The sequence below is a fragment of the Pinus tabuliformis genome, chromosome 5_1 (genome assembly GCF_031772625.1).
Source record: "Pinus tabuliformis cultivar Carrire ecotype Pingquan chromosome 5_1, CPIR1, whole genome shotgun sequence".
Taxonomy (NCBI): Eukaryota; Viridiplantae; Streptophyta; class Pinopsida; order Pinales; family Pinaceae; genus Pinus; species Pinus tabuliformis.
Genome location: NC_142305.1, coordinates 911,311,721 through 911,338,031, shown reverse-complemented (window position 1 = coordinate 911,338,031; position 26,311 = coordinate 911,311,721). Strand labels below are relative to the sequence as shown.

The 26,311-nt window shown below is 39.9% G+C and overlaps 1 protein-coding gene across 1 annotated transcript in view; it reads right to left on the bottom strand.

Moving 5' to 3' along the window:
- Window positions 1-26,311, bottom strand: part of LOC149167775 (uncharacterized) — a 381,496-nt gene that overhangs the window by 137,551 nt on the left and 217,634 nt on the right. Inside the window, 2 exon segments of the mRNA XM_089433143.1 lie at window positions 13,562-13,644; window positions 13,724-13,957. Coding sequence (XP_089289269.1) covers window positions 13,562-13,644; window positions 13,724-13,957 — 317 coding nt within the window.

The following is a 26,311-nucleotide window of genomic DNA, read 5'->3' as shown; positions in this document are numbered from 1 at the left end:
GATGTCCAGTTTACATGCACATTCCAAAGGACAAGAGGAAGAAATTGGATCCTACTAGTACAAAAGGCATCTTTGTTGGTTATAGTGCTTCATCAAAAGCATACAAAATCTACATTAAAGAGGATCGTCGTATTGAAGTAAGCAGAGATGTCATCTTTGATGAAAATGTGGCTTACAAGAGATCCAAAGATATCCCAGTTGATTTTGATGAAGAAGAGGTACCCATCTTTGAGGAAATCTCTACGGATGACAATGTTCAAGATCCTACACCTATTCATGAAGATGTTGAAGGACCTACTGAACTAGTGCAACATGTTGTTATTCCAGAAACTCGTAAGAGACCTACTTGGTTGAAGACAACTCTACAAGAGGCAGAGGGACATGCAGCAACTAAAGGAACTTTCAAAGAAAGTAAGAAACTTAAAAAAGATATTATGGTTATGCAGTTTACATAACTAAGCTCATTGAGGTTGAACCTTCCTCCTATGAAGATGCAGTTGAACATCAAGAATGAAGGAATGCAAAGCAAGAATACAAGTCAATTATGAAGAATGATGTCTAGGAAATTGTTCATAGACCAAGTGACAAATCTGTTGTCTCCTCCAAATGGATATAAAAGATAAAACATGCAATGGATGGGAGCATTGATAAGTATAAAGCTAGATTTGTAGCTAGAGGATTTTCACAAGAAGAAGGAATTGATTATGAAGAAACCTTCGCTCCTATAGCAAGATATAGAACTATTAGATCACTTGTTTTCTTGGCTACTACTATGGGATGAAACATTCATCAAATGGATGTTAAAACAGCTTTTATGAATGGGACCATTGATGAAGAGGTGTATATTGAGCAACATCAAGGATTTGAAGTACATAAGACGGCGACACATGTCTGCAGGTTGAAGAAGGCTCTCTATGGCTTAAAACAAGCACCTAGAGCATGGTACGCTAACATGGACACATACCTATTGAGACTTGGTTTTCTCAAGAGTTTTGCATATCCTAACCTATACATCAAAGTAGTTAAGGATGAACTTGTGATCATACTTTTATATGTGGATGACTTACTTGTTACAGGTGTGGAACATCGAATTCAGGAATGCAAGAGGCAGTTGGCAGCTGAATTTGACATGAAGGATCTTGGGCTTATGCATTATTATTTGGGACTAGAGGTTTGGCAGAAACCTGGTGAAATATATCTTGGTCAAGGAAAATATGTGATCAAGATATTACAAAAATTTGGCATGATGGATAGTAAGCCAATGACAACTCCTATGATTACTAATCTAAAGAAGTTAAGGAGTTCAGAATCTAGTCCAGTGGATCCTACATGCTATAGACAGTTGATTGGCTCCTTAATGTATCTTGTGAATACTAGACCTGACATTTGTTTTGCAGTAAATGTCCTCAGTCAATTTCAAATGGAGTGTTATGAATATAATTCATAACAAGTAAATAAATCAAATATTAATTAGCTTAAATAATCATTAAATTAAGTGAAAAGGCATGTCTAAAAGACATGCCCATTCACGAAAGGACACCTGCTTAGGTATATACATGTGGGTCCTCATTGTAACATTCATCACTTATATATATATATATATATATATATATTATTTACAAATACCTGAGTGTATTTTTACATTCAAGTTTCCAAGCTATCAGTTTTCTTGCTGCAGCCATAGTTTTTATGCTTCACTGGTATCATAGCCATGGCGCACAATATAATGATGTGGGTCTTTGAACATTGTTCGTCGCACAATGTGCCATTACGTTCACGTCCTGATTGCATTGAGCAGTTTAGTAAAATTCAAGAAGCATTTCACCGTCTAGAAAAATCATATGCAGTCGTTAAAGCATGTCGAAAGGAAATCGATAATAAGGAAGATGATAGTGACAGTGAAGAAACGAAACAAGGTGGAGCAGAAAAAAAAGATTTTGATCAAGATGACGATTTTGATAAAGCTGATATAGATCAAGATGACGTTAATGTCAAAGAGGATGACGTCATTGAAAATACAGTGCTTGAAGATAGAGAATCTATAAAAGAGGAAGTAAAACAATATACAATGAATGAACAAAATGAAACTCTAGAGACTAATCAAACAAACAACAACCTAACAAATTATAGAGAATGCAAAGAAAAATTTAATGATGATGAAACACACACGAACATATATTCTGAAATCAACCAAGTAAGCTATAGAAATGAAAAACTGAAATATAGAAAATATCAAGTCTGCCACAAGACATGTAAACTTGAAATACCAATCCCCATTAAAAATAGTAGAATAAACAGTCAGCAAGGCGAATGTAGAGAGGGAATATCAATGTATAGAAGTACTAATAACAGGCAGTCTAAAGGTTCCTCTTGTGACAGTGAAAGAGATGAAGCCAAAAAGAAGAAACCAAGCCATAATTACAGCAATGTTTGTTTGCTACATCTGAGAAAATTAAGCTCAACAGGGACTAGTTGTCCTGGTCAGGTGCATGAGGCACTTGGTTTTTCATTTGCCACGCCGCTTTTAATTGAAGTCAAGCTTGATTCCCTTATTAGCAGTTGTTGCTTCAAAAGTACAACCCTGGAAACCCAAGGAAAATCACTAAGCATGGCATTTCGAGGAGTACTGGCAATTTATGATGGCATGGAATTTAAAATCTTAGACATCGAAAGGAACTTTATATATGATGACGGTAATTTAGATAAGCAGGTTGCTAAGGTTATCGATGAGGCAGTAGATAGCATTCATGATGTTTTTGAACCATTTCCTCCATTCCTCCGCTGCACGGGGGCTAAAGAATTCTCTGAATTCGATGGCAGCATTGCCAATGAAACGACTAACGAGATCTAGGCGTTGTCAGATGGAATCCTTCCAGAAATAGCCGCGTAGAAGAGGAATGCCGGCTCCCTGAGAAGTACAGTTGGTTCCACATGTGCGAGGGCTGGACTATGGACTCGCCAACAGAGAAGTACCCTCGGATGTACGATAGACCCGACGAGGGGAAGAGAGTGGACCCTCCTAAAGTGGCTTGCGACTTCGCTCGCTTCGCTGAGAACATATACGCGTTCTGGACGCTGTCTCTCGCACTGCACCATTCTCTCCATCCGAAATTCAAACCATCGTGCATGCACCGTATTTTCTGCCCGTCGGCTTATCCGCTGTCCAATACCCAAACTACTAAACAATGTGCGGGTTGACATAAACGTGCTCACCATTATCTATGCCTATCAGTCTGGGGACCGGATGCTTAGTCAACGGGCATGGCTAGCCGCAACAAACGTGGCCCATAAAATCCCATCGGATAACTTATAGATGTTGGGTTGTATATACGACCCATAATAATTATTAATTAGATTACAAGGTTAAGTATATTATAAACTTAAAATAATTATATTATTATAAAGTTATAAATAATAATAAAAAATATATATATTATTATTATTATTATTATTAAAGAAAAACAAAATTAATAATAAAACAAACAAAAAAAATTATTATTAAAAAAAAATCAGTAATTAAAAAAAATATGTATATATATATATATATATATATAGTGTTATATTTATAACTAATATATTATAATTACAATTTAATTAATTAATATATTTTAATTAAGTAAATTATTATTCAAAAAAAAAGGAAGACAACCTTGGACTCAAAATAGAGTTACTATTGAGTCACCAATGACAGAGACCTTCCACCTTCCATACGCTGAGACGACAATAGCAAAGACAATTGCCAACAATATAGCTTTGAGGACAAAGCTTCTGAAGGAAGGGGCTATGTTATGAATATAATTCATAACAAGTAAATAAAAAAAATATTAAATAATCAAATATTAATTAGGTTAAATAGTCATTAAGTTAAGTGAAACACTGAAAAGGCATGTCTAAAAGACATGCCCATTCACAAAAGGACACCTGCTTAGGTATATAAATGTGGGTCCTCATTGTAACATTCATCACTATATATATATATATATATATATTATTTACAAATACCTGTGTAAAAAAAAAAAAAAATATATATATATATATATATATATATATATATATATATATATATATATAAATTATTATTTACAAATACCTGTGTATTTTTACATTCAAGTTTCCAAGCTATCAGTTTTCTTGCTTCAGCCATTGTTTTTATGCTTCATGGAGCCAAAGCATGATCATTGGATAGCAGCGAAACACATCCTAAGATATCTTCACGGAACGATTCATCATTGCTTTAGATATGCAGGTAATGAGATTCAACTATTGAGATATAAAGATTCTGATTGGGGTGACAGTGAAACAGAGGGTAGAAGCACTACAGGTGGATGCTTTAGTTTGGGATCTTCCATGATCTCATGGATGAGCAAGAAGCAAGATACAGTTGCTTTGAGTAGTGTTGAAGTTGAGTACGTTGCTACAAGTGAATTTTGCAGAGAGGTTCTTTGGCTAAGAAGTTGCAATCAGATTTCTTCTAAGGTCCATTATGCCCTACTGCTATAGGTTGTGACAACCAAAGTTGTATAAGGTTGACTGAAGACCTCGTATTTCATGCTAGGACCAAGCATATTAATAATATGTACCACTATATCAAAAGCATGGTATGAGATGTGGTCGTGAAGCTACATTATATTCCTACAGATGAACAGGATGTTGATATTCTGACAAAGGCACTTCCAAACAAGAAGCTTGAGTACTTAAGAAGCAAGCCTGGTTTGGTAGATATATCCTCCCTGATTGAGAGGAATTGATGATGGACATTATATTCTCTAATTCATGTGTCATGCACTAGGCCAAGACTAACAGTCATATGTCTCAGTGAAGGCCATGAAGAGAGAATGGAGTCTGGAGGATTAGATAAGCATCTGAGATTGATACTTCTTAAGGATTGGAAAATCCAAGATAGAAGTAGTCTCATAGACTGATACTCTTTGAGGATGAGGTAGGGCATCCCAGACAAGAGCAGCTGAAGAGGGTTGGAATTCTTTGAGGATGGGAAACCCAAGACAAGAATATTCTTGAAAGGATATACCTAGAAAACATTCGGATGGACTATGTGCCTTAAGAGGTAGTGTGGTGTCTCGCGTAAAGCCTCCCAACATTATGCTCTGATATAAATAGAGCTTGTCAAGTTAAAGGCCTTTCTAAGATGACAATGTTGGTTATGATATTGATGCTTAAAGATGGCTTATCAATCCAACTCTTCTTATGAGAATACTTCAATTTGAGAATCCTTGTACCTTATTATGAATACCTCCCTAGTTAAGAGAGAGTGTTCGAGAATGTAACTAGATTCAGGCTTCATAAGGACTTTTGTAATCATGACATTGTATATTTTATATAAAAAAGAGAAAAAAAATTATTTATTTAAGCATGTGTTACATGCTCAAAGTCTAGATCAAAGCATGTTCTTCATGCTTCTAGGGCTTACTGAATATAGAAGAAATTTTGTCATGTATTATAGTCTCGTTTGGACTTGTTGTAACAAGAGAAAGTCATTATTTTTTAGTATAAAATGTCAAATTGTCCTCCAAGACCAAGTCGGCCTAGTCCAGGAGAAGTTGGCCTAGAAGAGGCATATTCGACCTCTTGAAAAGTGTATAAATAGCAGAGACTTCAACCTATTGGAGCACACACTTCACACCTTCGATCTGCAACAAGACAAGAGGCAAACAAGAGCGAGAAAGTCAAGAAGAAAGAGAAGTCAAAGCGAAGGAAAAAATCTTGAAGAGCTATATTTTTGTCCACACGTGCGAAGTTGTCTAGGGTTTTTATGTGAGTTGCAGGGGCCGAAGTTGCAGGTCCGAATTGCAGACCTGAAGTTGCAAGGCCAAGATTTTAACAGAGGCAAATTTGGCAGAGTTTGACCTTCGTTGACTTTGGCAAACTTTGGTTTGTTTGGAAGAGATCATGTTGGAGGCCGACTTGGTGCTTGGGAGGAACTTTGACTTTGGTCTTTGGGTCTTGGAGGTCTCATCTTGATTTGATTCTATAAGGAAAGAAGTATTCTTTCTAGGTTTTTCCCTTCGGAGGGGTTTTGCCCTGGTTGGAGCCTATATCATGTGTTTTTTGTGATCTTTTTGTGTTGGTAATTGCTTTATGAAGAGGAACTAATTGTAATAAAAGGCCAACTAATATCACAAGTAATTCTCAGGTAAGGAAAGTCAACTATAATATACAAACATTTTGATTTTCCAACAAGAGTACCTTGATGTAGTAGTCAAACGTGTGGTTGCACCCAGAGAGACCATATTAAATGGTTTTGCAACCCGTGCACACAAAAGTGGATCAAAGCCCACCCCCATTTCCTCCTTTATGTAAGTTAAAGTATCTTATCTCTAGTGGTTTGGTGAACAATTTTTTCCCCAATTGCGTGGGTCCAAGTCTGAGGAGACATTTTATAATAGGCCCATTTATGGCATTTATGAAATAGTTGTACCTGGTGTAATAGTGGCAGTCGATCTTTCAAAGTTACTGTTTCTCTAGAAATTCTTGTTCCAATTAAAAAAGAAAAAACACCAATAAACATTGGAAGTTCGGATTAATAAACTAGTTACCAAAAGCAACAAAGATTCAACAAACATATGTGGTGCAGGTATACAAATCTATTTTTGAATTACATAATTATACACACACACACACACAAGCTCGATGGTTAACGAAATTTCTTTGACAATCTGCTAAATATATGTTGTTGACGGGGAGGTCAAAGGATCGAATCCAGTCATTCCCTCGGGGTTATCAACACCTCTTGTTGTTGGCAATTGACAACTTCCTCCATTCACATACTTTGCACAAGAAAGGAGAAACCCTAAAAGTTTATCTTCAAATTTAAAAAAATATTACACACATGGCCCCAATGCAAAACTCAATTGCTTCAACCCTTCCCACTAAGGCATTCATGCCCATGGAATTCATGTGATCCATAATTATTATATCCTGTCGAATGAACAGCCATTATTATGACTAGCAATTAATACCACACTCTAGCATGTGGGAAGGAATTTACAACCTACTAGCAAGGTACCTATTTACCACTCAATCTAGTAGGGCTCCTAGGAGTTCCTATAGAGCAACTACTAGGTCAAGGGGAAACAATGGAGCAATAGCCCACAGTCACCTCAACTAAAGCTCCCTGCTCCTTACGGACTTTCACTGATGGGACGAGTCGTCATATCAAAGAAATCACTAAGGGTAGTATTCAACGAATGGAAGTAGTGATCTCAATAGCCTATTGAAAGGAGAGGCTCTAATGATAAGGTTTGCTTGCTTAGGAAGCAAGATGAATAGCTCTCCAAGAAGGGCTAAAGGGAAAGCTAGACCTAGGGATGATGAGTACTTCTTGATATTAATGGCCCTAGACCTAAGAATCCTAGAAGAATAGGGTTCTCTATGTAATCCTTGTGGAATTGGAGTGATAAGGTTGAGGGACCATAATGAAACCCTAGTGTGCCCAAACGAGGTAAAGGGTTTGGGGTGAAACTTCAAACAAAAGGCCTTGACTAGGTGAGGGAGAAGAAAAGGATCAAATAGATGGGTTTTGACTTGAATTTTCAATGCAAAGATCCTTGATGAAGTCATTAACCAAAGGAAAACTAGGGAGAATGGTTCTCGAGCTAGGGCTTGGCAAAACTTGAGATTCCACCGTCGGAATGGCTTCAAAATTACTGGACCTCTCAAGGACACACCAACGCAGTTCTAGACCAAGTTTCATCAATTTTGGATGGCTATAATTGATTTCGCATAATGCCCTAGGGAGCCTACTAGGGTTAGGGCTTTATTTGGAAGAAAAGAAGAGACAAGATTATAGTGACCACCAAAGGAATTTGAGGATCAATGCCTTGTCTTTTGGGCTTAATGGAGTCAAGATACACCAAGATATTGAATTTTGATATGCTAAGGAGCCCTATATGACTTTCGTTAGCCTTCCCAAGTGCAACAACTAGGTCATAGGGATTTACACTTCAATTTGCAAGATAGATGAAGTTTCAAGGTTTGTTAAGCTCTTAGGCCACCCCTAGGATCATTCGCTCTTCCTCCCAATGAGTAACACATGCAATATATCGATCATTCAAGATTCAATAAAAATTTCGCATTAATTCATGACATGTACAAGAACAATGATAAATATCCCATGCGTTAGACAAGTAATAAGACAAAATAGCGTTAAAGTGCACTTACAAGAGAGAGACAAGAGTATATCCATTCATCATACTCGCAAAAATATAAGCTCCAAAGACAATAGCGAAAATCCAAACATCGTAGTGCATCAAGATACTCCAATTTCGTCCAGGAAGAACAAGTGCGAAAATCTTTTTGAGATACTAATCTAAATCCAAGTGATGATCAAACAAAATGATCATCACATCAATATATATCCTCTAAGGGGTTCAATTTGCCTAATTAGGCCTAATGATGCCCCAACTAATAAAACAATGTGCAAAAATAACAATGCTTGGTCCAGGAAGAACAAGTGCGAAAATATTTTAGAGATACTAATCCAAATCCAAGTGATGATCAAATGAAATGATCATCACATCAATATATATCCTCCTCTAAGGGGTTCAATTTGCCTAATTAGGCCTAATGATGCCCCAACTAATAAAATAATGTGCAAAAATAACAATACTTGGTGACAAGCCCACCAAGATAGGTCCATAATACGAAAATAAGCCTCTCAAGAGGACAAAATGATAGATGAAAAAGGTCGAAGGGGCCACTAAAGAGTCCTAGTAGAGTCCAATATGTGCCAACATGAATGAATGGACTCGAAACATAGTGATAAACGGGGCGGCCCCTTGATATCCAAACAAATGACCTATGGTGCCCCCAAGTGGTTGTGGGGGCACAAAACATCTTCGTAGGTCTCCAAATGGATCAAACATGCCTGTGTCCCATCTATAAGGGCTAGAAGAATGATGCAAGCCCTCCCTTTGTCTCCCATGGCGAGACACATCCTCATCTAAGCCCTGGATCAGCTGCCAAGTGTATGGTGCAAGAGTGTAGCCAGTTGGGCAAGGTGGTCCAGGTGCATCATCATCGTCAAATAAATGGAACACAAGCAAATAATGAGTGGAACTGAAGGATCCCATGACGTGGCAATTCGCTCTCCACTATGGTTGAGGCCCATGGCTCTCAACGCTCACCCTACAAATGCAAATATGTTGGACCCCATATAGGGAGACCAAACCCACGATGAAGACTTAACTGCAATCTTGTATAAGATCCAATGTGTCCCCTCAACTTCGAGTACAACAAATCATTAGTGCAATCGAGTAAGTAAGCTTACAAATCATGGAACCAAGTGGACATCTCATAGTGGCATGCCCTTCCATAATGGGCTTTAGAATGTACAAGTGTCTCCATGTTCAAGAAGAAGGTTAACCAAGAACCCTATTAGGTGGTTTCAACCTCAAAGGGGAGTGACATGTCCATTGCACATTCATCAAATGGCAGGTGGCATGTGATATAATGATGGAACAGAGTGGGGCATCAGGGGAAGGCTCCAAGCCACATGCCACACTTGGGTGTATGAATGTTGGAGGGAGCAATCGGGGTACATGAATTACCCCGACCTTTGTTTTTCCACCCTTCTTCATATGCCTTTTGCCTTTTATTGATTTTTCTTTTCATAACTACTCAGGGCTCCAAGTTATGAGAGCATGATGTATAAGATAAAGCAATGAATACCCCCTTAAGGTCCGGCAGTTCACTGCCCACCAAGGATTGGGACAATCATGGGATCCTTAATGATGAAAGGGGCCAATATAAGGGGCCCTAGGAACCAGGGTGATGGTCATGATGATGGGGGTAGAGCTCAAGATGGCTTTTGCCCGCGTGCTAAATTTGTATACCCCGACCATCTTTTGCATTTTATGGTACTTTTCCTGTTGAGAGTGGCCAAATTATGCTTTTAACTTTCTTTTCAGCTGCATCAACCTCTCAGGCATCATTCCAGGCCCAACCCAAAGTGTGGACAAGGGGAAGGGTAGGCTAACTCCTTATGGCCCTATTACCTCTAAAACTAACAAGGGTCGTAGGAGGGGTTACCATAGAGCAACTACTAGGTGAAGTGGCAACAATGGAGCAATAGCCCACTTTCACCTCAGCTAAAGCTCCCTTCTCTTTACGGACTTTCACCGATAGAAGTAGTCTCGGTATTAGGGAAATCACTAGGAGAAATATATCAATGGTGTGAAAGTAGTGATTCCAAGATCATATTCAAAGGAAAGACTAATGATAAGGATTGCTTGCTTTAGAAGCAAGGTGAATGGCTCCCCAAGAAGGGTTAAAAAGGAGACTTAGTCCTAGGGTTGAAGAGTATTTCTTGATAAGAAGTGCCCTAGAGCAAAGGATCCTAGAAGAATAGGGTTTCTAAGCAATCCTTGTGAAATTGGAGTGACAAGGTTGTGGGACCACAAAGAAGCCCTAATGGACCCAAACGACGTCAATGGTTTGGGATGAAACTTCAAACAAATGGACTTGCCCAAGTGAGGGGGGGGGAGAAAAGGATCAATGAGATAGGATTTAACTTGGATTCTTAATGCCACGGGAGCTTCACTGAGGGAGCAATACCATATCACGTGCATTCATATTGGGGGATATTTATTGAGGAAAAAATGACATAATATGTTGGGGGATATATAGGGGGTAAAGGGTTTTTATATTGGTAGCTATAAAAAATGGAGCTTGAAGTTAATGAAAAAATATAAAGGGGTGTAAAAAATATTAATGAAAAAATGGATACCTACAATATCTCGTGAAAGTAGGGTTTTTTAAAATTGGGAAGGTGTATTGGATTTGTATTGGTAGGGGATTAAATAATATGATTTTTAGAGGTATTTTCCAATATTTAGTCCAATGAAGGGTATTGTTTAATATGCCACGAACACACGTGATATGTCAGAGGTTCATTAAGTGAATCCCCCGTGCTTAATGCAATGATCCTTCTTGAAGCCACTAACCAAAGAAAGTTTAGGGAGAAATGTTTCTCGAGCTAGCGCTTGGGACAACTTGAGATTCCATCGTCAGAATGGCTTGAAAATTGAAGGACCTCTCAAGGACACACCAGCGCAGTTCGAGACCAAATTTCATCAGTTTTGGATGGCTACAATGGATTTCGGGTGATGCTCTAGGAAGCCTACCACGGTTAAGACTTAGGAAAGAAAAAAGAGGTAAGAAAATCTTCGTTTTGGTGATCACTTAGGACTAGACCAGTGCCTAGACGATCAGTAGAATGGAGTCAAGGATGAGATTGATTTACGGTTTTTGCTCTATCAAGGAGCCTAATTGTAGCTTCGCATGCCCTAGTAAAGCAGTTACCAAGCTACAACAAGTACTTAAACTTCGATTTGACAAATTAATGAAGTTTCAAGGTTGAACCTTCAGTGATTACCCCTAGGAACATTCACTTTTCATGCCCAATGAATAACACATGCAATAGATCAAGACTACTAGGTGATTTAAGATTTTTCAATAAATTTAGAGCACAAGCAGCATCATGATGCAGTATTCCATACATTAGACATAAATTGAAAATTTCGCATGAAAGAGAAACTTACATGGCACAAAAAGTATATATGCCCATTATATTTGCAAGAGAGAAGCTCCATAATAGAATAGCACTAATCCAAACATCAAAATGCATCCAAGAATCTCCAATTCATCCTCAATAGCTAATGTGAGATTCTCAAGAAGAAATATCAATCCAAATCCAAGTGATGATCAAATGAAATGATCATCACATCAATATATATCCTCCCTAAGGGGTTCATTTTGCCTAATTAGGCCTAATAATGCCCCAACTAATAAAATAATGTGGAAAAATAACATTACTTGGTGACAAGCCCACCAAGATAGCTCCATAATATAACAATAAGCCTCCCAAGAGGGAAAAATGATAAATACAATAGGTCGAAGGGCCATTGAAGAGGCCTAGTGGAGTCCAATTAGTGCCAAGATGAATGAATAAGCTCCAAACACAGTGATAAAGGGGTGGCCCCTTAATACCCACGCAGATGACCTGTGGTGCCCCCAAGTGGCTATGGGGGCACAAAACATCTTCATGGGACTCCAAATGGATTGAACAAGCCTATATCCCATCTGTAAGGGCTAGAAGGACGATGCAAGCCCTCCCATTGTCTACCATGGTGAGACACATCGTCATCTCGGCCCTGGATTAGCTATCGAGTGTGTGGTGCAAGAGTATGGTTGGTTGGGCAAGGAGGTCCAGGTGCATCATCATCATCAAATAAATGGAACACGAACAAGCAATCACTGTAACTAAGGATCCCATGAAGTGGCAATCTACTCTCTGCTATGGTGGAGGCCCATGGCTCTCAACGCTCACCCTACAACTACCAATATGACCCTTTGGAGAGCTTGGACCCTATATAGGGAGACCAAACCCAAGCCACATGCCACAGTTCAAAGGTAGCTAAAATAAGGGAAGCCCACACTTGGGTGTATGAATGTAAGAGGGAGCAATCGTGGTACATAAGTCACCCTGGCCTTTGTTTTTCCACCATTGATTCTGATTCTGGAATGTGATGTATTTTAGGCTCATGGAGTTAACATTGTTTGCTCAACTCTATTCTCACGTCTCAAAAATAACTTTCTAAAGTCTAATATTATATTGACATAAAAGCAGATTTGATACTAAATCTGGTAGTGGTCCCCAAGGTGCAGCTTAGTTGGCGATCGTCATGACATGAAGTATTGTGTAAACTAAGAGATCCAAGGTTCAAATCCCCCGGAAGTAACCTGGTCTATGGAGAGGAGGGCAGGTTGTAGGCCCCAGAGGTATAACGGTAACGATCGGAATCGACCCCGTGTCACACGAGTGTGAGCCTGACCCAGTTGCCGATTCCTCTGGTTACAAAAAGAAAAGATACTAAATCTGGTAGCTGACTTCACTCACTGGGCTGTGATAGCATTACTCCTGGTCTCCATCCATACTCTCTGCTAAAGCAATACAAATGTTCATTAAAAAATTATTTTGATTTAGAATTGCATAAACTTGGCTCGATAGAAACTCCACACTTATTAGGTTCCCAAGTTCAGATATCACTGGAGAAATAACTTTAATTTAAACAATTTATGCCGGATTGTGGTCTAGCAGCAAGAGGCAAGGTTGTTGGGCTTGAATTAACACACACAACCAGGTTCAAAACTCCCTGAGTGGATGCAGACAAGGCCAGGTCCAAGTCCTGGGTGACTTTGACAGCATAGGCATGCCCCTCATAGAACGGCAGCTTAGCCAAAAAGATTCTCTGTGACATATTTTTCAAACAAACAAACAAAAAACTTAAAGAATTTATCTTTTCATTTACAGATGTTTCAATATGCAAAACAACTACATCTTAGAGCGAGAGTCCCAAAAAAATACAAAGGTGCATAGCTTTGCAATTTTTAAAAATTGTTAAGAAATCCAGTCCTTGACTAACAATGAAATATAATTGTTTGCTCTCAATGCCACTTTCCCACAACTTCTAAACAATGAACTGATCATTCCATATAGCATAAAAGCAATACTAAGTCAAAAAAATAAAAATGCTGGTTGTACCTCAAACTATTGACTTCTATAATCACATGATGCTGCTCAACACCTGGAACTTCTAACACAGCTCTTCGGAATGTCTCCTCCACCTGAAAGCTTAAAGTATTAAATATGTATAATGATGCACTAATATAAAAATGATAGCCACATCAGAAGCTTGTCACTCACCTCCTTATTAAAATAAGCAGGGTCTTGCTTCTCAGATTCATCATCAGCAATCTCAGAGTCAGGCTTGGATTCACCTGTTGTTTGCACTGTCCCAATTTCCAGAGCTGTGTTTCGTTTCTTGAGGATTAATTCCTGAATTTTTTCGTAAGGGATTGGTGAAACAGAATGCCTCCATTCTTCCTCTTGGTTGCTTTCTCCAAGTGACCATTTGTAACCAGTACCTGTAACCCCTACCTATGGAAAAAATATGAACCAAACAAAATTCAGAATATTAAAATTCTGTACATAACCAAGTTTGCATGATAATGCATCATTACAATCAATGTCACATGGTTTAGGTTCATGAACGATCAAGTTCAATGCAAATTTGATTTTTCTAAGAAGGTTTGGATGATGTTTGCTAATATTATATAAATAAATAAATAAATATATATATATATATATATATATATATACCAAATCAACATTAAAAGTATCGAATATATATTATATATTATTTAGCTTACATAAATTAATTTAGAAATTATATAATTCACATATTTTATAACTATATAACAAAATTTATATATGTTGAATTTTACATTCATTTTATAGAATATATTTAAATTTATATTATAATATAAAATAACCTCTGTAATAGATATTATATTTATATAATATATATGAAATTAATTAACATAAATTAACGGAAAAGCCTCACACATGATTTCCAATGGCATACCCGTGTGGGATTATTGGTGGGGTTAACTAATGGATTCACTCCCTTTCCACAGATCAACGAGATTCATTCTCACAATGGAGGTAATTTATGCACTCAACTGGATCTAGCAATGAATTTGTTCTTAATTAGTGGTTTCATAACTGATTGATTTGTATATGAATAAACCAAACATTCAACCATTGCATCAGTCCACCAATCTGTTTGCATATATATCTTCCGCTGTAATTTGAGTGATAATTTGATGCATAGATTGATTCATTCCACTGGTAAATTGGTGATTCGGCACGCATTGTTGAAGTTCATGAATAACATCCTCTGAATGCTCTGATGTAGGGTTGAAATGAAATCCGGCCAGTATAGCAACTTGAGTAGAAGCAAACCTGAGCAAATCTGAACGAACCTGAACAAATTTTTTGAGGTAAAGTTAAAATTCGACGAACCTCGTGACATAGATTACAATCCTTTATAGAGAAGACTCATGTGCAATCAGTTTTATTAATGGACTGCATGTTTACCTATATAAAACAAAATATTCATTGCATCCAATGATCGCCAGTCAGAATCATCCCTTCCCATTTTAGAATAGCCAAGGTGCATTGTGTTGAGAAATCAATAGGGCAACAATTAGGGTGATTTCTCTTATATTTGATAACTGCTTGTGAAATTATGTTGGCTTCTTTTACTTTATTATGTTATTTTCATCAAAGCAATTACCAAAAACCATAAACCGTGAAGATCACAAAAGAACAATGAACACAAGATATAGGCTACAAGCCAAGGCAAAACCCCTCCAAGGGGAAAACCCAAAAAATTCTTCTCCTTATAGAATCAGATCAAATGAGTAATCCAAAACCAAGACTTCCCACAAGACCCAAGTCAGCCCTCCTTCCAAGCTCTTCCAACAAGTCAAAGTCCAGCTAAGTCAACAATAGTCCAAGCTCTTCAAACTAGGCTAAACCTCATATTTTCAGCCCCCAGCAACAGATTTTCAGGCCTGCAGTTACTTCAGAAATTTCAGCTCCTGCAGCAGCTCCAGAAACTCGCAGTGTGAGAGAAATAGGGCAGAAACTCAACCTTTTGTCCTTCGCCTTTCTCTCTTTTGGCTTCATTAGAACTTCGCTCTTCCTTCTACCCTTCTTCGTTGGTTTTCTCTCTTTCTTGGCACAGAAATCGAACTTGTCCAGGCAGGGTCGACTTGGTCTTGTGCGGATAAAATTGACATTTTTGACGCAAATAAAATTATTTTTCCACTTTCTTTTCAAAGACCAATTGGGACTTGACTAGCGTTGCGAACATCTCGATAACATCCCCATTTTATCTCGAAAACACGATTTTTTGGCCTAGCCGATGTTTTCCGATTTTTATTGATATTTTCATGGTATCTTGATTTTTCCGATGTATGTCAATTTTTACCGATATTTTCCCAATTATTACAATTTTTTGGTTTTCCGGACCCTTGCTGATTTTATCTCGATGCCGATGTTCGCAACATTGGACTTGACTCTTTAACAATATTTTGACTCATGACAAATATTCCTTTGACTCAGAAAACCTTAGAAGCATGAAGAACATACTTGACCGAATTGACAAATTGACTTGAGCAAGAAGCCCATGCTTGAAAATAATATTTATTTTTCTTCTTTTTGCATGAAATATACAATAACATAAGTACAGTGTCAATTACGAAGACTGAACCTAGTTACATTTTTCCACACTCCCTCTTAACTAGGGAGGTATTCATAATTCCATAATTCTCAACTTGAAATAAATTATCATAAAAAGAGTCGGATTGATAAGCTATCTTTAAGCATCAACATCATAACCAGCATTGCCAAATTGCAAGAAAACAAGGCCTTGACTTTGCCAAGCTCTAACTCTCCAGAAGATTAAAGCACAATGCTAAGAGGCATACATATGGAAACCACCATAGCCTCTCAAGGCACATACCCCATTCGAATGTTCACAAGGTATGTCCTTCTAAGACTATTCTTATCTTGGATTCCCAATCCTCAAAGAATATCTGTCCTCTTCGACCACTCTTATCTTGGATACCATGTCCAATCCTCAAAGAGTGTCAGTCCACAGGACTACTTCCTATCTTGGATTCCCAATCCTCAAGGAGTACCAGTCCCAGATGCTTATCTAATCCTCCAATCTCCCTCCTAGTGCCTTCACTATTACCTATGACTGTTAGTCCTCATCTAGTGCATGACACATGGAGAATATGGTGTCCCACATCATTCCCTCTCAATCAGAAAGGTGTTAGTTTTTGGTAGCAACGGAAGTGCTCTAGCCTTGAAAATTGGTTGAGAGGCTAAGGCACATGAGTTCTAAAGAACCCAGAAACCGTTTGGTGAAATTCCACCCGAATTGTATTTTATTAAAATAATTAATATTTTTAATGAGATTCCTAAGTCTAAACTTAGGGAAATTAAAATATTAATGGGTATTAATCAAAATATGGGTGAAAATAATCTAGAAGGCGGATCAAGTCATGTTTTAATCTTAGCCGTTGATTAGAGACTTAATCTCGGCCATTGAAGACTCAACAGGAAAAGTATAAAAAGGAGGCTTGGGGTTCATTTGGAAAGACACACAGAGAACGAATTGATCTAGAGTTGGATTTCTGGGGCTAGGAAGATGAGAAATTCGAACTAAGTGATCATTTAGCAGCAGAAGGACAGTGAGAATCCGCGAGAAGGACTTTCCAGAGAATACGGACAGAGAGGCGAAGAGAGCTTGCTGAGAGACAACGCAGTAGCCGGGGGAGCTGAGGTTAGACCAGTCTGGGCCCACGCCGCCAGAAAGGACTGCGCAGAGGGGAAAGTTCTTTGTCACGCAGAAGCCGAAACTGTCGGGAACAGTCGGAACTGTCGAGAACTGTCGGAACAGTTGGGATAGATAACGCAGAGGGCAGAAGAAGTGACGCAGAGCCTGAAAGGCTGACACAAGGCCAGCGCAGAAATAGCCGAGGTTAGCCAGTCTTGTGCCGGATCAGCCGGAATTCTGCCAAGTGAAGTGAGGTAAAACTCACTCATACTTTCCGCCAGTATTTTCTCTATAAAGGATTGCTAGATGAACATCCTAGATTTGTATTCAGATATTTCTCCTACATAATAATAAACCCTCGGCACTGTTGCACTAATTTTCCCGCAATTGGTTTTTCCGAGGACTATTGTGTCCAAAAATAAGTGTCCCCTATGTATCTTGTTCTTTGCTCAGTTTTCTGCTTCATGAGATCAAATATTTAATTAGTGTAGGCTGCAGAAGTAATTTGTTTCAATATTCAGAAGAATAACTTGATGAATGTAATTTCAAAATCAAGTAGGTGAAGTAGATTCAGATTTTCTGTAGTAGGGGTTCCTTCAAAGTGTAGGAATTTTCACATTGTATCAAAGCGTTGATTTTGAAACACGAAGAGAAAATCCAGTGCTGAGCAGTGAGGCCAAAAGCTGCACTTGGCAGCAATTCGAATCCCCTTGAAGGGATTGCGCAGTCCTTGTTGGGAAGCAGAGATTCCGAGGAAATTTCTCTCTGAGAGAGTCAACAGAGAGGTACAATATCCAATTCGAGAGTTTGCAGAGGCAGAGGGACTGACGCAGATCCTCAGCGCAATGCTTGTATGGCGTTGTTTCCGCCGGGACAGAAATCTATCAGAAAATAAGCAAAGACACATAGAAGAGGAATTTTCTCCTCAGAGAACTTTTTGCCAAAAAAGTTTGAATTTCTCACTTGTTGAGCAGCTAAGCAGTGACTAGAGGAGTCAGTTCGACAGTTGGGTGAGATGGCATCGCATGGGCTCAGAGATTAGGACAGGTTGGAAGGGGCTTCCAACTATGTCATATGTTGTTCTGGAAGAATAAAATCTCGAAGCCTACGTCAATAGTGTTGTAGTTGCTTCTGCCGACAACAATCAAAAGAAGAAGTACAAGGTCGACCAGGGGAAGGCAAAGAGGCTCATTCTCGATGGAGTTCGAGATCATGTGGTCTCACACTTGCAGGGCAAGGATACAGCCCAGGAGATGTGGGAAGCCTTTTCATCTCTGTATGAACTTTGAAGGCTCTTCCGAACAGCGAAAGATGTATTTAGAGCAGAAGTTGCAACGGACATTGATGCAGAAAGGAGAAGGGGTGAACCTTTATCTTCAACGTCTTCAGGACACTAGAGACCAACATGTTGCAATGGGGTCTGTTGTCGCGCGGATTGACACGACAACGCTCAGACCGGGGGCTGTCACTCTGATCCCCGATCCCTCCGTTTAAGCCTGTCTCCCGCGGCTAAGGGGGGTAGTCCCTGTGAGATGATGAGACCAACTGTCGACCAGTTGGTTGGGAGACACGAGACACGATATGAACAAGCACTCGATGGATTTGATTAATTCAGCAGACCAGTGCCTTAAGGGATGATTATAAAAACGATTACTGGTTAAATGATATAGAAACATGAACCATGAACAGTAATCATATGTTAACTTCGCATCTCGACTTGAAAATTCAGCATGAAAGATATAACATGAGAAACCACTGAAATTGGCAAAATTGATTTTCCACAAAAAATTCAAAAAATTTCAAATTTTTTTTTTTTTTTTTTTTTTTTTAAAACAAAAAAAAGTTAATTCCTAAATTAAAAAAAATTAACTTTCCTAAAACCTAAATCTAAAATCTATTAAAAAAAATTAAACTAAACCCAAAAATCCCTTTTTTATTTTTTATATTATAAAAATGAAACTTTTAAAAAAAAATCTAACTTAAAATCTATGCTAAAACTAAGCTATAAAATTAAACTAAACTAAAATAAACAAATGGATTTAAATCTAAGTTACTTTAAATTAAATTCTAAAATTTTAAACTTTAAAATCTAAAATTTAAAAAGGAACTAACCTAAACTAAAGAAATACATTAAAATCTAAAAAAATTAAAATACATCACCAATTCAAATCCTAAACTAATTCTACGCCTACGCTAGCTTACACATGACCACAAAATATCGAAATGAAAACCCTACGACTATGCTAACGCCGATACTAAATGGCAAATCAACCACAGCAATGACACAAATAAACAGCGAAATATTACCTGTTCCGGATCGATTTTGACTTACGGTTTCGAATGAGTTCAGCGTAGCTGCCTGGCAAGGCTCACGTCGTCTCTCACCAACAGATTTCCGACAGCAGGGTGCTTCTTCGATGGCTGTGCGTGGATCGGCTTTACCTGCGGATTTCAGAGATTGAGGGAAATGTAACAGTTTTGATTGTCTGTACGCAGGTCACTGTGGAGCAAATCGATGTTTGGATTGCACAGTGTTTGAATGCTTTGCACAGCACATGCGATACGTAACCTGGTGACTGATAACCACAATATTTTTCGCCAAAACAGTTCTACGTTCTTTAAATCCACTTCTGATCCCTATTTGATAATACGCAGAAGGCAGGACGCATGCATTTAACAGGCCTTCGTCATGGTAAAGATCAAACGTTCGGTATTAATATCTGTCTGCGGCCCCCAAAAAAAATTTCGAAATCGATTTAAAAGAAATTCTGAGGACGATTTAACTGATAGTCGATGCTAAATCCTCAGGCTTATGTCAACGTTTTGTTTTTTTTTTGGTGAAACGCATGGGTATCCAAATCATGATGATTGTGGATCGATTTTGAAATGCTGGTGAAATGGTTTCGAAGAACAGAAGATTGCCACGTACAGTTCAGCCGCAATTTCTCCAAACAGCATATGATATCAATGTAGTTTCAAGCATTTACCCAGTTGTTCCAGCACCACGAGCAGTAAGGGTTTATGCAGGTCGGTTGACAAATGATTTGTCTGTAAAAGGCTGGACCCAGATCTGAAAAATCAATGATGCTTAGAACCCTTGGATGGCTGGAACAGAGGTCCTGTAAGAATAAGTTTTCTTCCAGCTCCCTGTCATCCTGTGAATGGTAAACAAAGAACCTGGCGGCTACACGCAAAGATTTAAAATAAAACCCTTAAAAATTAACCTAAAACCACAGAAAAAATTGCAGTAAACAAAATCAAAACCCTAGATCCAGCGAAAGAATTACAGTTATACTTCAGGTTATCAAACAAGATCAAGAAATCTCTCATGTAAATCAGAACAGAAATTTTAAAATGATTAACCCAGGGCCGAAATCAGCTAGGCTCTGCAAAGAAAAGCCTGTGGGAGTCGGCTGGTTCAGCCTAGAACTTCCCCAAACGCCCACCAATATTCTCTATCAACAGGTTTTCCTGCACATCTCAAGCAACCATCAGCACAGAGAGAAAGAAAACTGCTAGATCTCAGTAAATAATGGAGATACCTGCCATTATTTCAGAAACCCTAGCAGCCTTCAAACCCTAGTAGGTGAACAAGATACCTGTGCTCACACTACTCAAAATCAAGCTACGATTAATGGCTGAAAACTGAAATAATGCAGAAAATTTTAAGACCTCACAGCAATTCCAGAGAGTAACACCAGCATAATTTGTACCCCAAAGTCTTCTTTTATTAACCAGAAAATCAGATTACACGAGAGCTTTTTCAGTACTGACTCACAGATCGAATGATCTGAAAATGACTCCTAGCACCCTATTTAAAGGAAATGCTCCAACGGCTAGTTCAATTGATCCATGTAAAAATGATCTCGACCGTTGATGAGGATCAAGACATCTCTTGATCTCATCCGTCGATTTATTCAATTAATTTTTTATTATTATTTTTAAAATTTTTAAATTATTTTTTATTATTATTTTTTGAATTTTTATTATTTTATTTATTTATTTCATTTTTTTTAAATTTTTAAATTTTTAATTCTTTATTAAATTTTTAAATGTTTATTATTTTATTTCATTTTTTAACTGGATCATCGAACTAAGCCATTGGAAACATCACCTAGGACCTAGGACTTAGGACTCACGAGGGGATTTAAAACATTTCTCAACCCTCAGGACACATTACATCATGATTTTTTACAATTTACATCTCAAAGGGATGAACCCACTTAACACAGACCCTCATAGAATACCCAGTTCTGCGACACAACTATAATCTAGCAGACTAACATATAAGACTCTCCCAAACTTTCTGATGACGAAATCCATCCCGGCTTTGGGGTCAGGTTTGAAGGAAAACTCTGCCGATCCGTGGATCGGTGAGACAAAAAACCTTCCGGGACGTAGATTATCAACAGAAAGTTAGGTCCACCTAGGCAAATTACATACATTGATTCATGTCTGCTTAGATTATTTACAATTCATATATGCAGACTGGGTTTACAAATTGAAATCCTCAAGCTGCTGATGACTGTAGGCTGGCACGGACACGTCGTTCAGGTGCTACCCCTTTCTGCCAAGAAAAGAGGGTGTACTGCATGGGAAATTGACCAGTAGTGGTCAACAGGGTCCACTCCTCAGCCAACCGCGATGGTCAAGATAGCCCTAAATGGAGTCTCGAACGAATGGCAAGTTTTCATCCAAAGCATATTAGGCAGAGAAAAACTACCTTCACAGGAGGAGATGTGGGCATCTCTTCAGCAGGAGTGGTTAAGGAGGGACCTAGTGAAGGTCAACCTCAATGGCAGCAGTGGGAGTAGCACAAAAACAAAGGACGAGGAGGAGAACGCAGCTCTACAACAAAAGCCGAAGTGAAAGAAGGACATTTCAAAGGTGAATGTTTCAGTTGTGGCAAGATGGGCCACTATGCATCCCAGTGTCCTTTGAAGAAAAAGGATAGGGATGAGAAACATGATCCTAAGGTTGCTTCAGCAAAGATTGACGAGAATGAGTTTGCCATGAGTGCACATGCATCTCCATGAGGGAGATGGGGTGATATTGAGCTGTAGTCAAGAGAACTACATGTGGGTAGGATCATTAAGGAGTCCACCTCTTGGATCAATTCCTTGCTATGGAAGCCCTAGATTCAACAGTAGTGAGATGGACTTAGTGTCAGATGATGCAGTGCATTGTTTGGAGGACAGATGTAGTAGCTTGGGACCAGAGACTATTGATTTGGGGTAGCATCAGATGTGCTCTAGCCATGAAATTTGGTGGAGAGGTTGGGGCACATGAGATCTCCAATACCCAGAAAGGGTTTGGGTAGATTCTAAACAAATCAGGAGATATTAAAATAATTAATATTTTAGTGGAGTCCCTAAGTCTAAACTCAGAGAAAATAAAATATTAATGTGTATTAATATGAATTTGTGTTAGAGTGGTCCAAAAGACATGGATCAAACCAGATCTAGTCTTAGCCGTCGATTAGGGACTTAATCTCGGCCGTTGTGGTGTCAACAGGAAAAGTATAAGAGGAGGCTTGAGAGTCACTTGGAGAATACACCAGAGTGATTAGTCATTCTATTCTCTAGAGCGGGGTTTCCTAAGAGAGATAAAATCGGTGATCGGGAGAGCAGCTGAGGGGCATTGGGTACAGAGAAATAGAGAAGGCAGAGAGTGTGTCGAGAGAGCAGCACAACATCCAAGGAGAGTGACGCAGAGCTAGCAAGGGCTCACGCAAGGCCATGCAGAGGCAGCCAAGTGTTGCACAGAGCACCAGAGGGGCTAGCGAGGCTGACACAGAGGCTCCCAGCGCTGATGCAGGGCCTCCTAGGGCTGACACAGAGCCAGCACTGGGCTAGGAGAGGCTGACGCAGTCCAGATTGGGCAGACGCTAGGGTTGCAGAGCAGTTTTGTGCTGAGGAACTGCCGGAAGGATTTTCCGAGGTTTCAGCCAGGAGATTTCTCTCAAACTGTGAAGTATAGCTGCTAAGGAAATTCTCTGTTGGGTAGGCCAATTTCGGCACCCAGATTGTACTCTAATATTGTTTAATAAGAAAACCCTCAGATAAATACACCAGTTTTCCCACATTGTGTTTTTCCGGGGACATTGGTCCAAAAATAATGGTGTCATGTGGTGTGTTTGTTCTTTTTTCTTTTAGTTGCTGGTCTGTAATATGTTGAGCATGCACTGGTGTTTATTTTCAGTATTTACTTTGTAAATAACGTGTTAAAGAAAAATAACAAGTAGGTAGGAATAAATCAGAAAAAGTGCATGAAGGGTTTCTAAACTAAGTAAATTTAGAAACTTCAACATGGTATCGGAGCGTGATTGCAGATCACAGGAGCACTAAAAGATATCAGCCGAGCGCAGCAATAGCAGCAGAAAACAGTTGTCCCGTGGTGACAGAAGTTGTTTCTAGCAGCGCAAAAGCTAAGACGTGTGACGCAGAGCCAACCAGAGCCACGCAGAAGAAGTCGAGAGCTGCATAGAGCCTCTGAGAGGCCAGCGTTGCTGACGTAGAGAGCCAGAGGGCTGACGCAAGGCATCCCAGGGCTGACGCAGACCCATCTGGGGTGACGCAGATCCAGCATGAGGCAGAGAGGGGCTGAGGCAGTTCACAGAGAGGCAGTTGCTGGGGTCTACAAGGCTGCAGGAATATTGCAGAGTGGAGTTGGTGAGGCACTGTAGTCAGAACAGTACCTGACAGAGCAGGGCCAAAGGAGTTGTTACCGAGGGTTTCTAACCGAGGAACCTGGATCAGCAATGCAGTTCCACAAGACAATCAGAGTAGGGGACATCTCGACAAGCGGCAAAAGGATTTCCAGGAGGGAAATCAAGACTCAGAGGGAGTCCAGAAGAGAAATTCCAAACGGGAAGTAGAGACTCAGAGGAGTCGAACAGAGAACTTCCAGGAGGGAAGTAGAGGAGCGTCATGGCACTTCACGAGGTAAGAAACCAGGATAGACTAGACGAAGCATCGAACTTTGCAGTCTAGAAGGCCATAATCTTATTAGTGCTAGACAGGAATCGTGTCAAGAACTTCGCCTTGAAGACGATAGCTATCCTAGTCGACCCAAATGATAATGACAAGTACGAAGAGGCGATGATGAGAGCCAAGTGCATTATCCTTGACGGGGTCAAGGATCATGTGGTACCACATATAATCGAGAAGGAAACGGCAGTTGAGATGTGGGAGGCTCTCAAGAACCTGTACCAACATACTTCTGTGCAGAGAAGAATGCTACTTGAGAATCAGTTGAGGTTGTATGAAATGAAGAAGGGTCAATCGATTAACACCTTCCTCGGAGGACTGAATGAGATCTGAGACCAGTTGACTACTATAGGAGCGACACTGAATCATGAGATTATGGTGAGGACAGCCCTGAATTCTGTCTCAGAAGATTGGGAAGCGTTTGTCCAGAGTATCCTAGGCAGAGGGACACTCCTACCTTGGGACGAGATGTAGGCAACTCTTCGCCAGGAAGAGATCAGGCGGCAGTCAAAGACAGGTAGCAGCAGCAAAGGGATCAAGGTCAAGCAGGAGAAGGAGGATGTGGCCCTAGCATCTGAAGCAAAGCAGGAGAAGCGAAAGAAGAAAGATCCCTCCAAGATCAAGTGCTTCCACTGTGGGGAGATGTGCCCAAGGAAGAAGAGTAAGGGAGAGTCTTCCGAGACTAAGGCAGCGCCAGCACGGGCAAAGAAGGAAGTTTTGACAGACGATGACTGTGCCATGAGTGCACACACGCCACTTGAGCGGAAGTGGGGAGACATCGAGTTGTAGTCAGGAGGACTACAGGCGATGAGGGGCAGGATCCTTGAGGTACCCAGCCTCTTGGATTAGACCTTGCTACGGGAGCCCCGACAAAGAGTAGCAGGATTGATTGAGTGGGTAGAGACAGATGCAAATGCAGCGGCAGAGAGAGCTACAGTGCAGGAGTCCCAAGACAGCGCACAGCTAGCAGGCTGCACCAGTGCAAGAGGCACAGGAGTGTTGCACCAGTGCAAGAAGGCACAGAGAGGTGTGCAACGGTACGAGATGTAGGGAGTTGATGCAGCACGTAGAGGTCAGAGAGGGAGCACTTATCAGCGGCAGAGGGAGCTTCAGTATTAGAGCGTGCTTCTAGCCCAACAGGGAGGTCAATTGAGAGATCAATTACTAACTTCTCAGTAACTGAGTTGCACTGCACTAGTGGGCAGCACGATGCAGCTTGATGAGAGGAGGTGCAATCCGGATGCAGTGCTGGGAGAAAGGACCAGCAGCAACACTGACGCAAACAGAGTTGTCATACAGATGCAACAGTGGCAGTGGCAGAACCATGGGCAGCAATACAGGAGGCAACAATGCAGAGAATGTTGGGCAGAAAGGCCTAGCATCAGCACAGGTACCGTTGTTGGATGATCAGAGTAATACTCAGTGAGGAGTATTGCTAGAGCACGGTACTCGCTAAGAGGGAGTCTTGATTTGGGGTAACATCGGATGTGCTCTAGCCATGAAATTTGGTGGAGAGGTTGGGCCACATGAGATCTCCAATACCCAGAAAGGGTTTGGGCAGATTCTAAACAGATCAGGAGATATTAAAATAATTAATATTTTTAATGGAGTCCCTAAGTCTAAACTTAGGGAAAATAAAATATTAATGAATATTAATATGAATCTGTGTTAGAGTGGTCCAAAAGAGATGGATCAAGCCAGATCTAATCTTAGTCGTTGATTAGGGACTTAATCTCGGCCGTTGAGATGTCAACAGGAAAAGTATAAGAGGAGGCTTGAGGGTCACTTAGAGAATACACCAGAGTGATCAGTCATTCGATTCTCTAGAGCGGGGTTTGCTAAGAGAGATAGAATCAGTGATCGGGAGAGCAGCTGAGGGGCATTGAGTATAGAGACTCAGAGAAGGCAGAGAGCGTGCTGGGAGAGCAGCGTAGCAGCCAAGGAGAGTGACACAGAGCCAGCAAGGGCTCATGCAGGGCCATGCAGAGGCAGCCAAGTGCTACGCAAAGCACCAGAGGGGTCAGCGAGGCTGACGCAGAGGCTCCTAGAGTTGACACAGGGCCTCCTAGGGCTGACGCAGGCCAAGGAAGGCTGACAGAGGGCCAACAC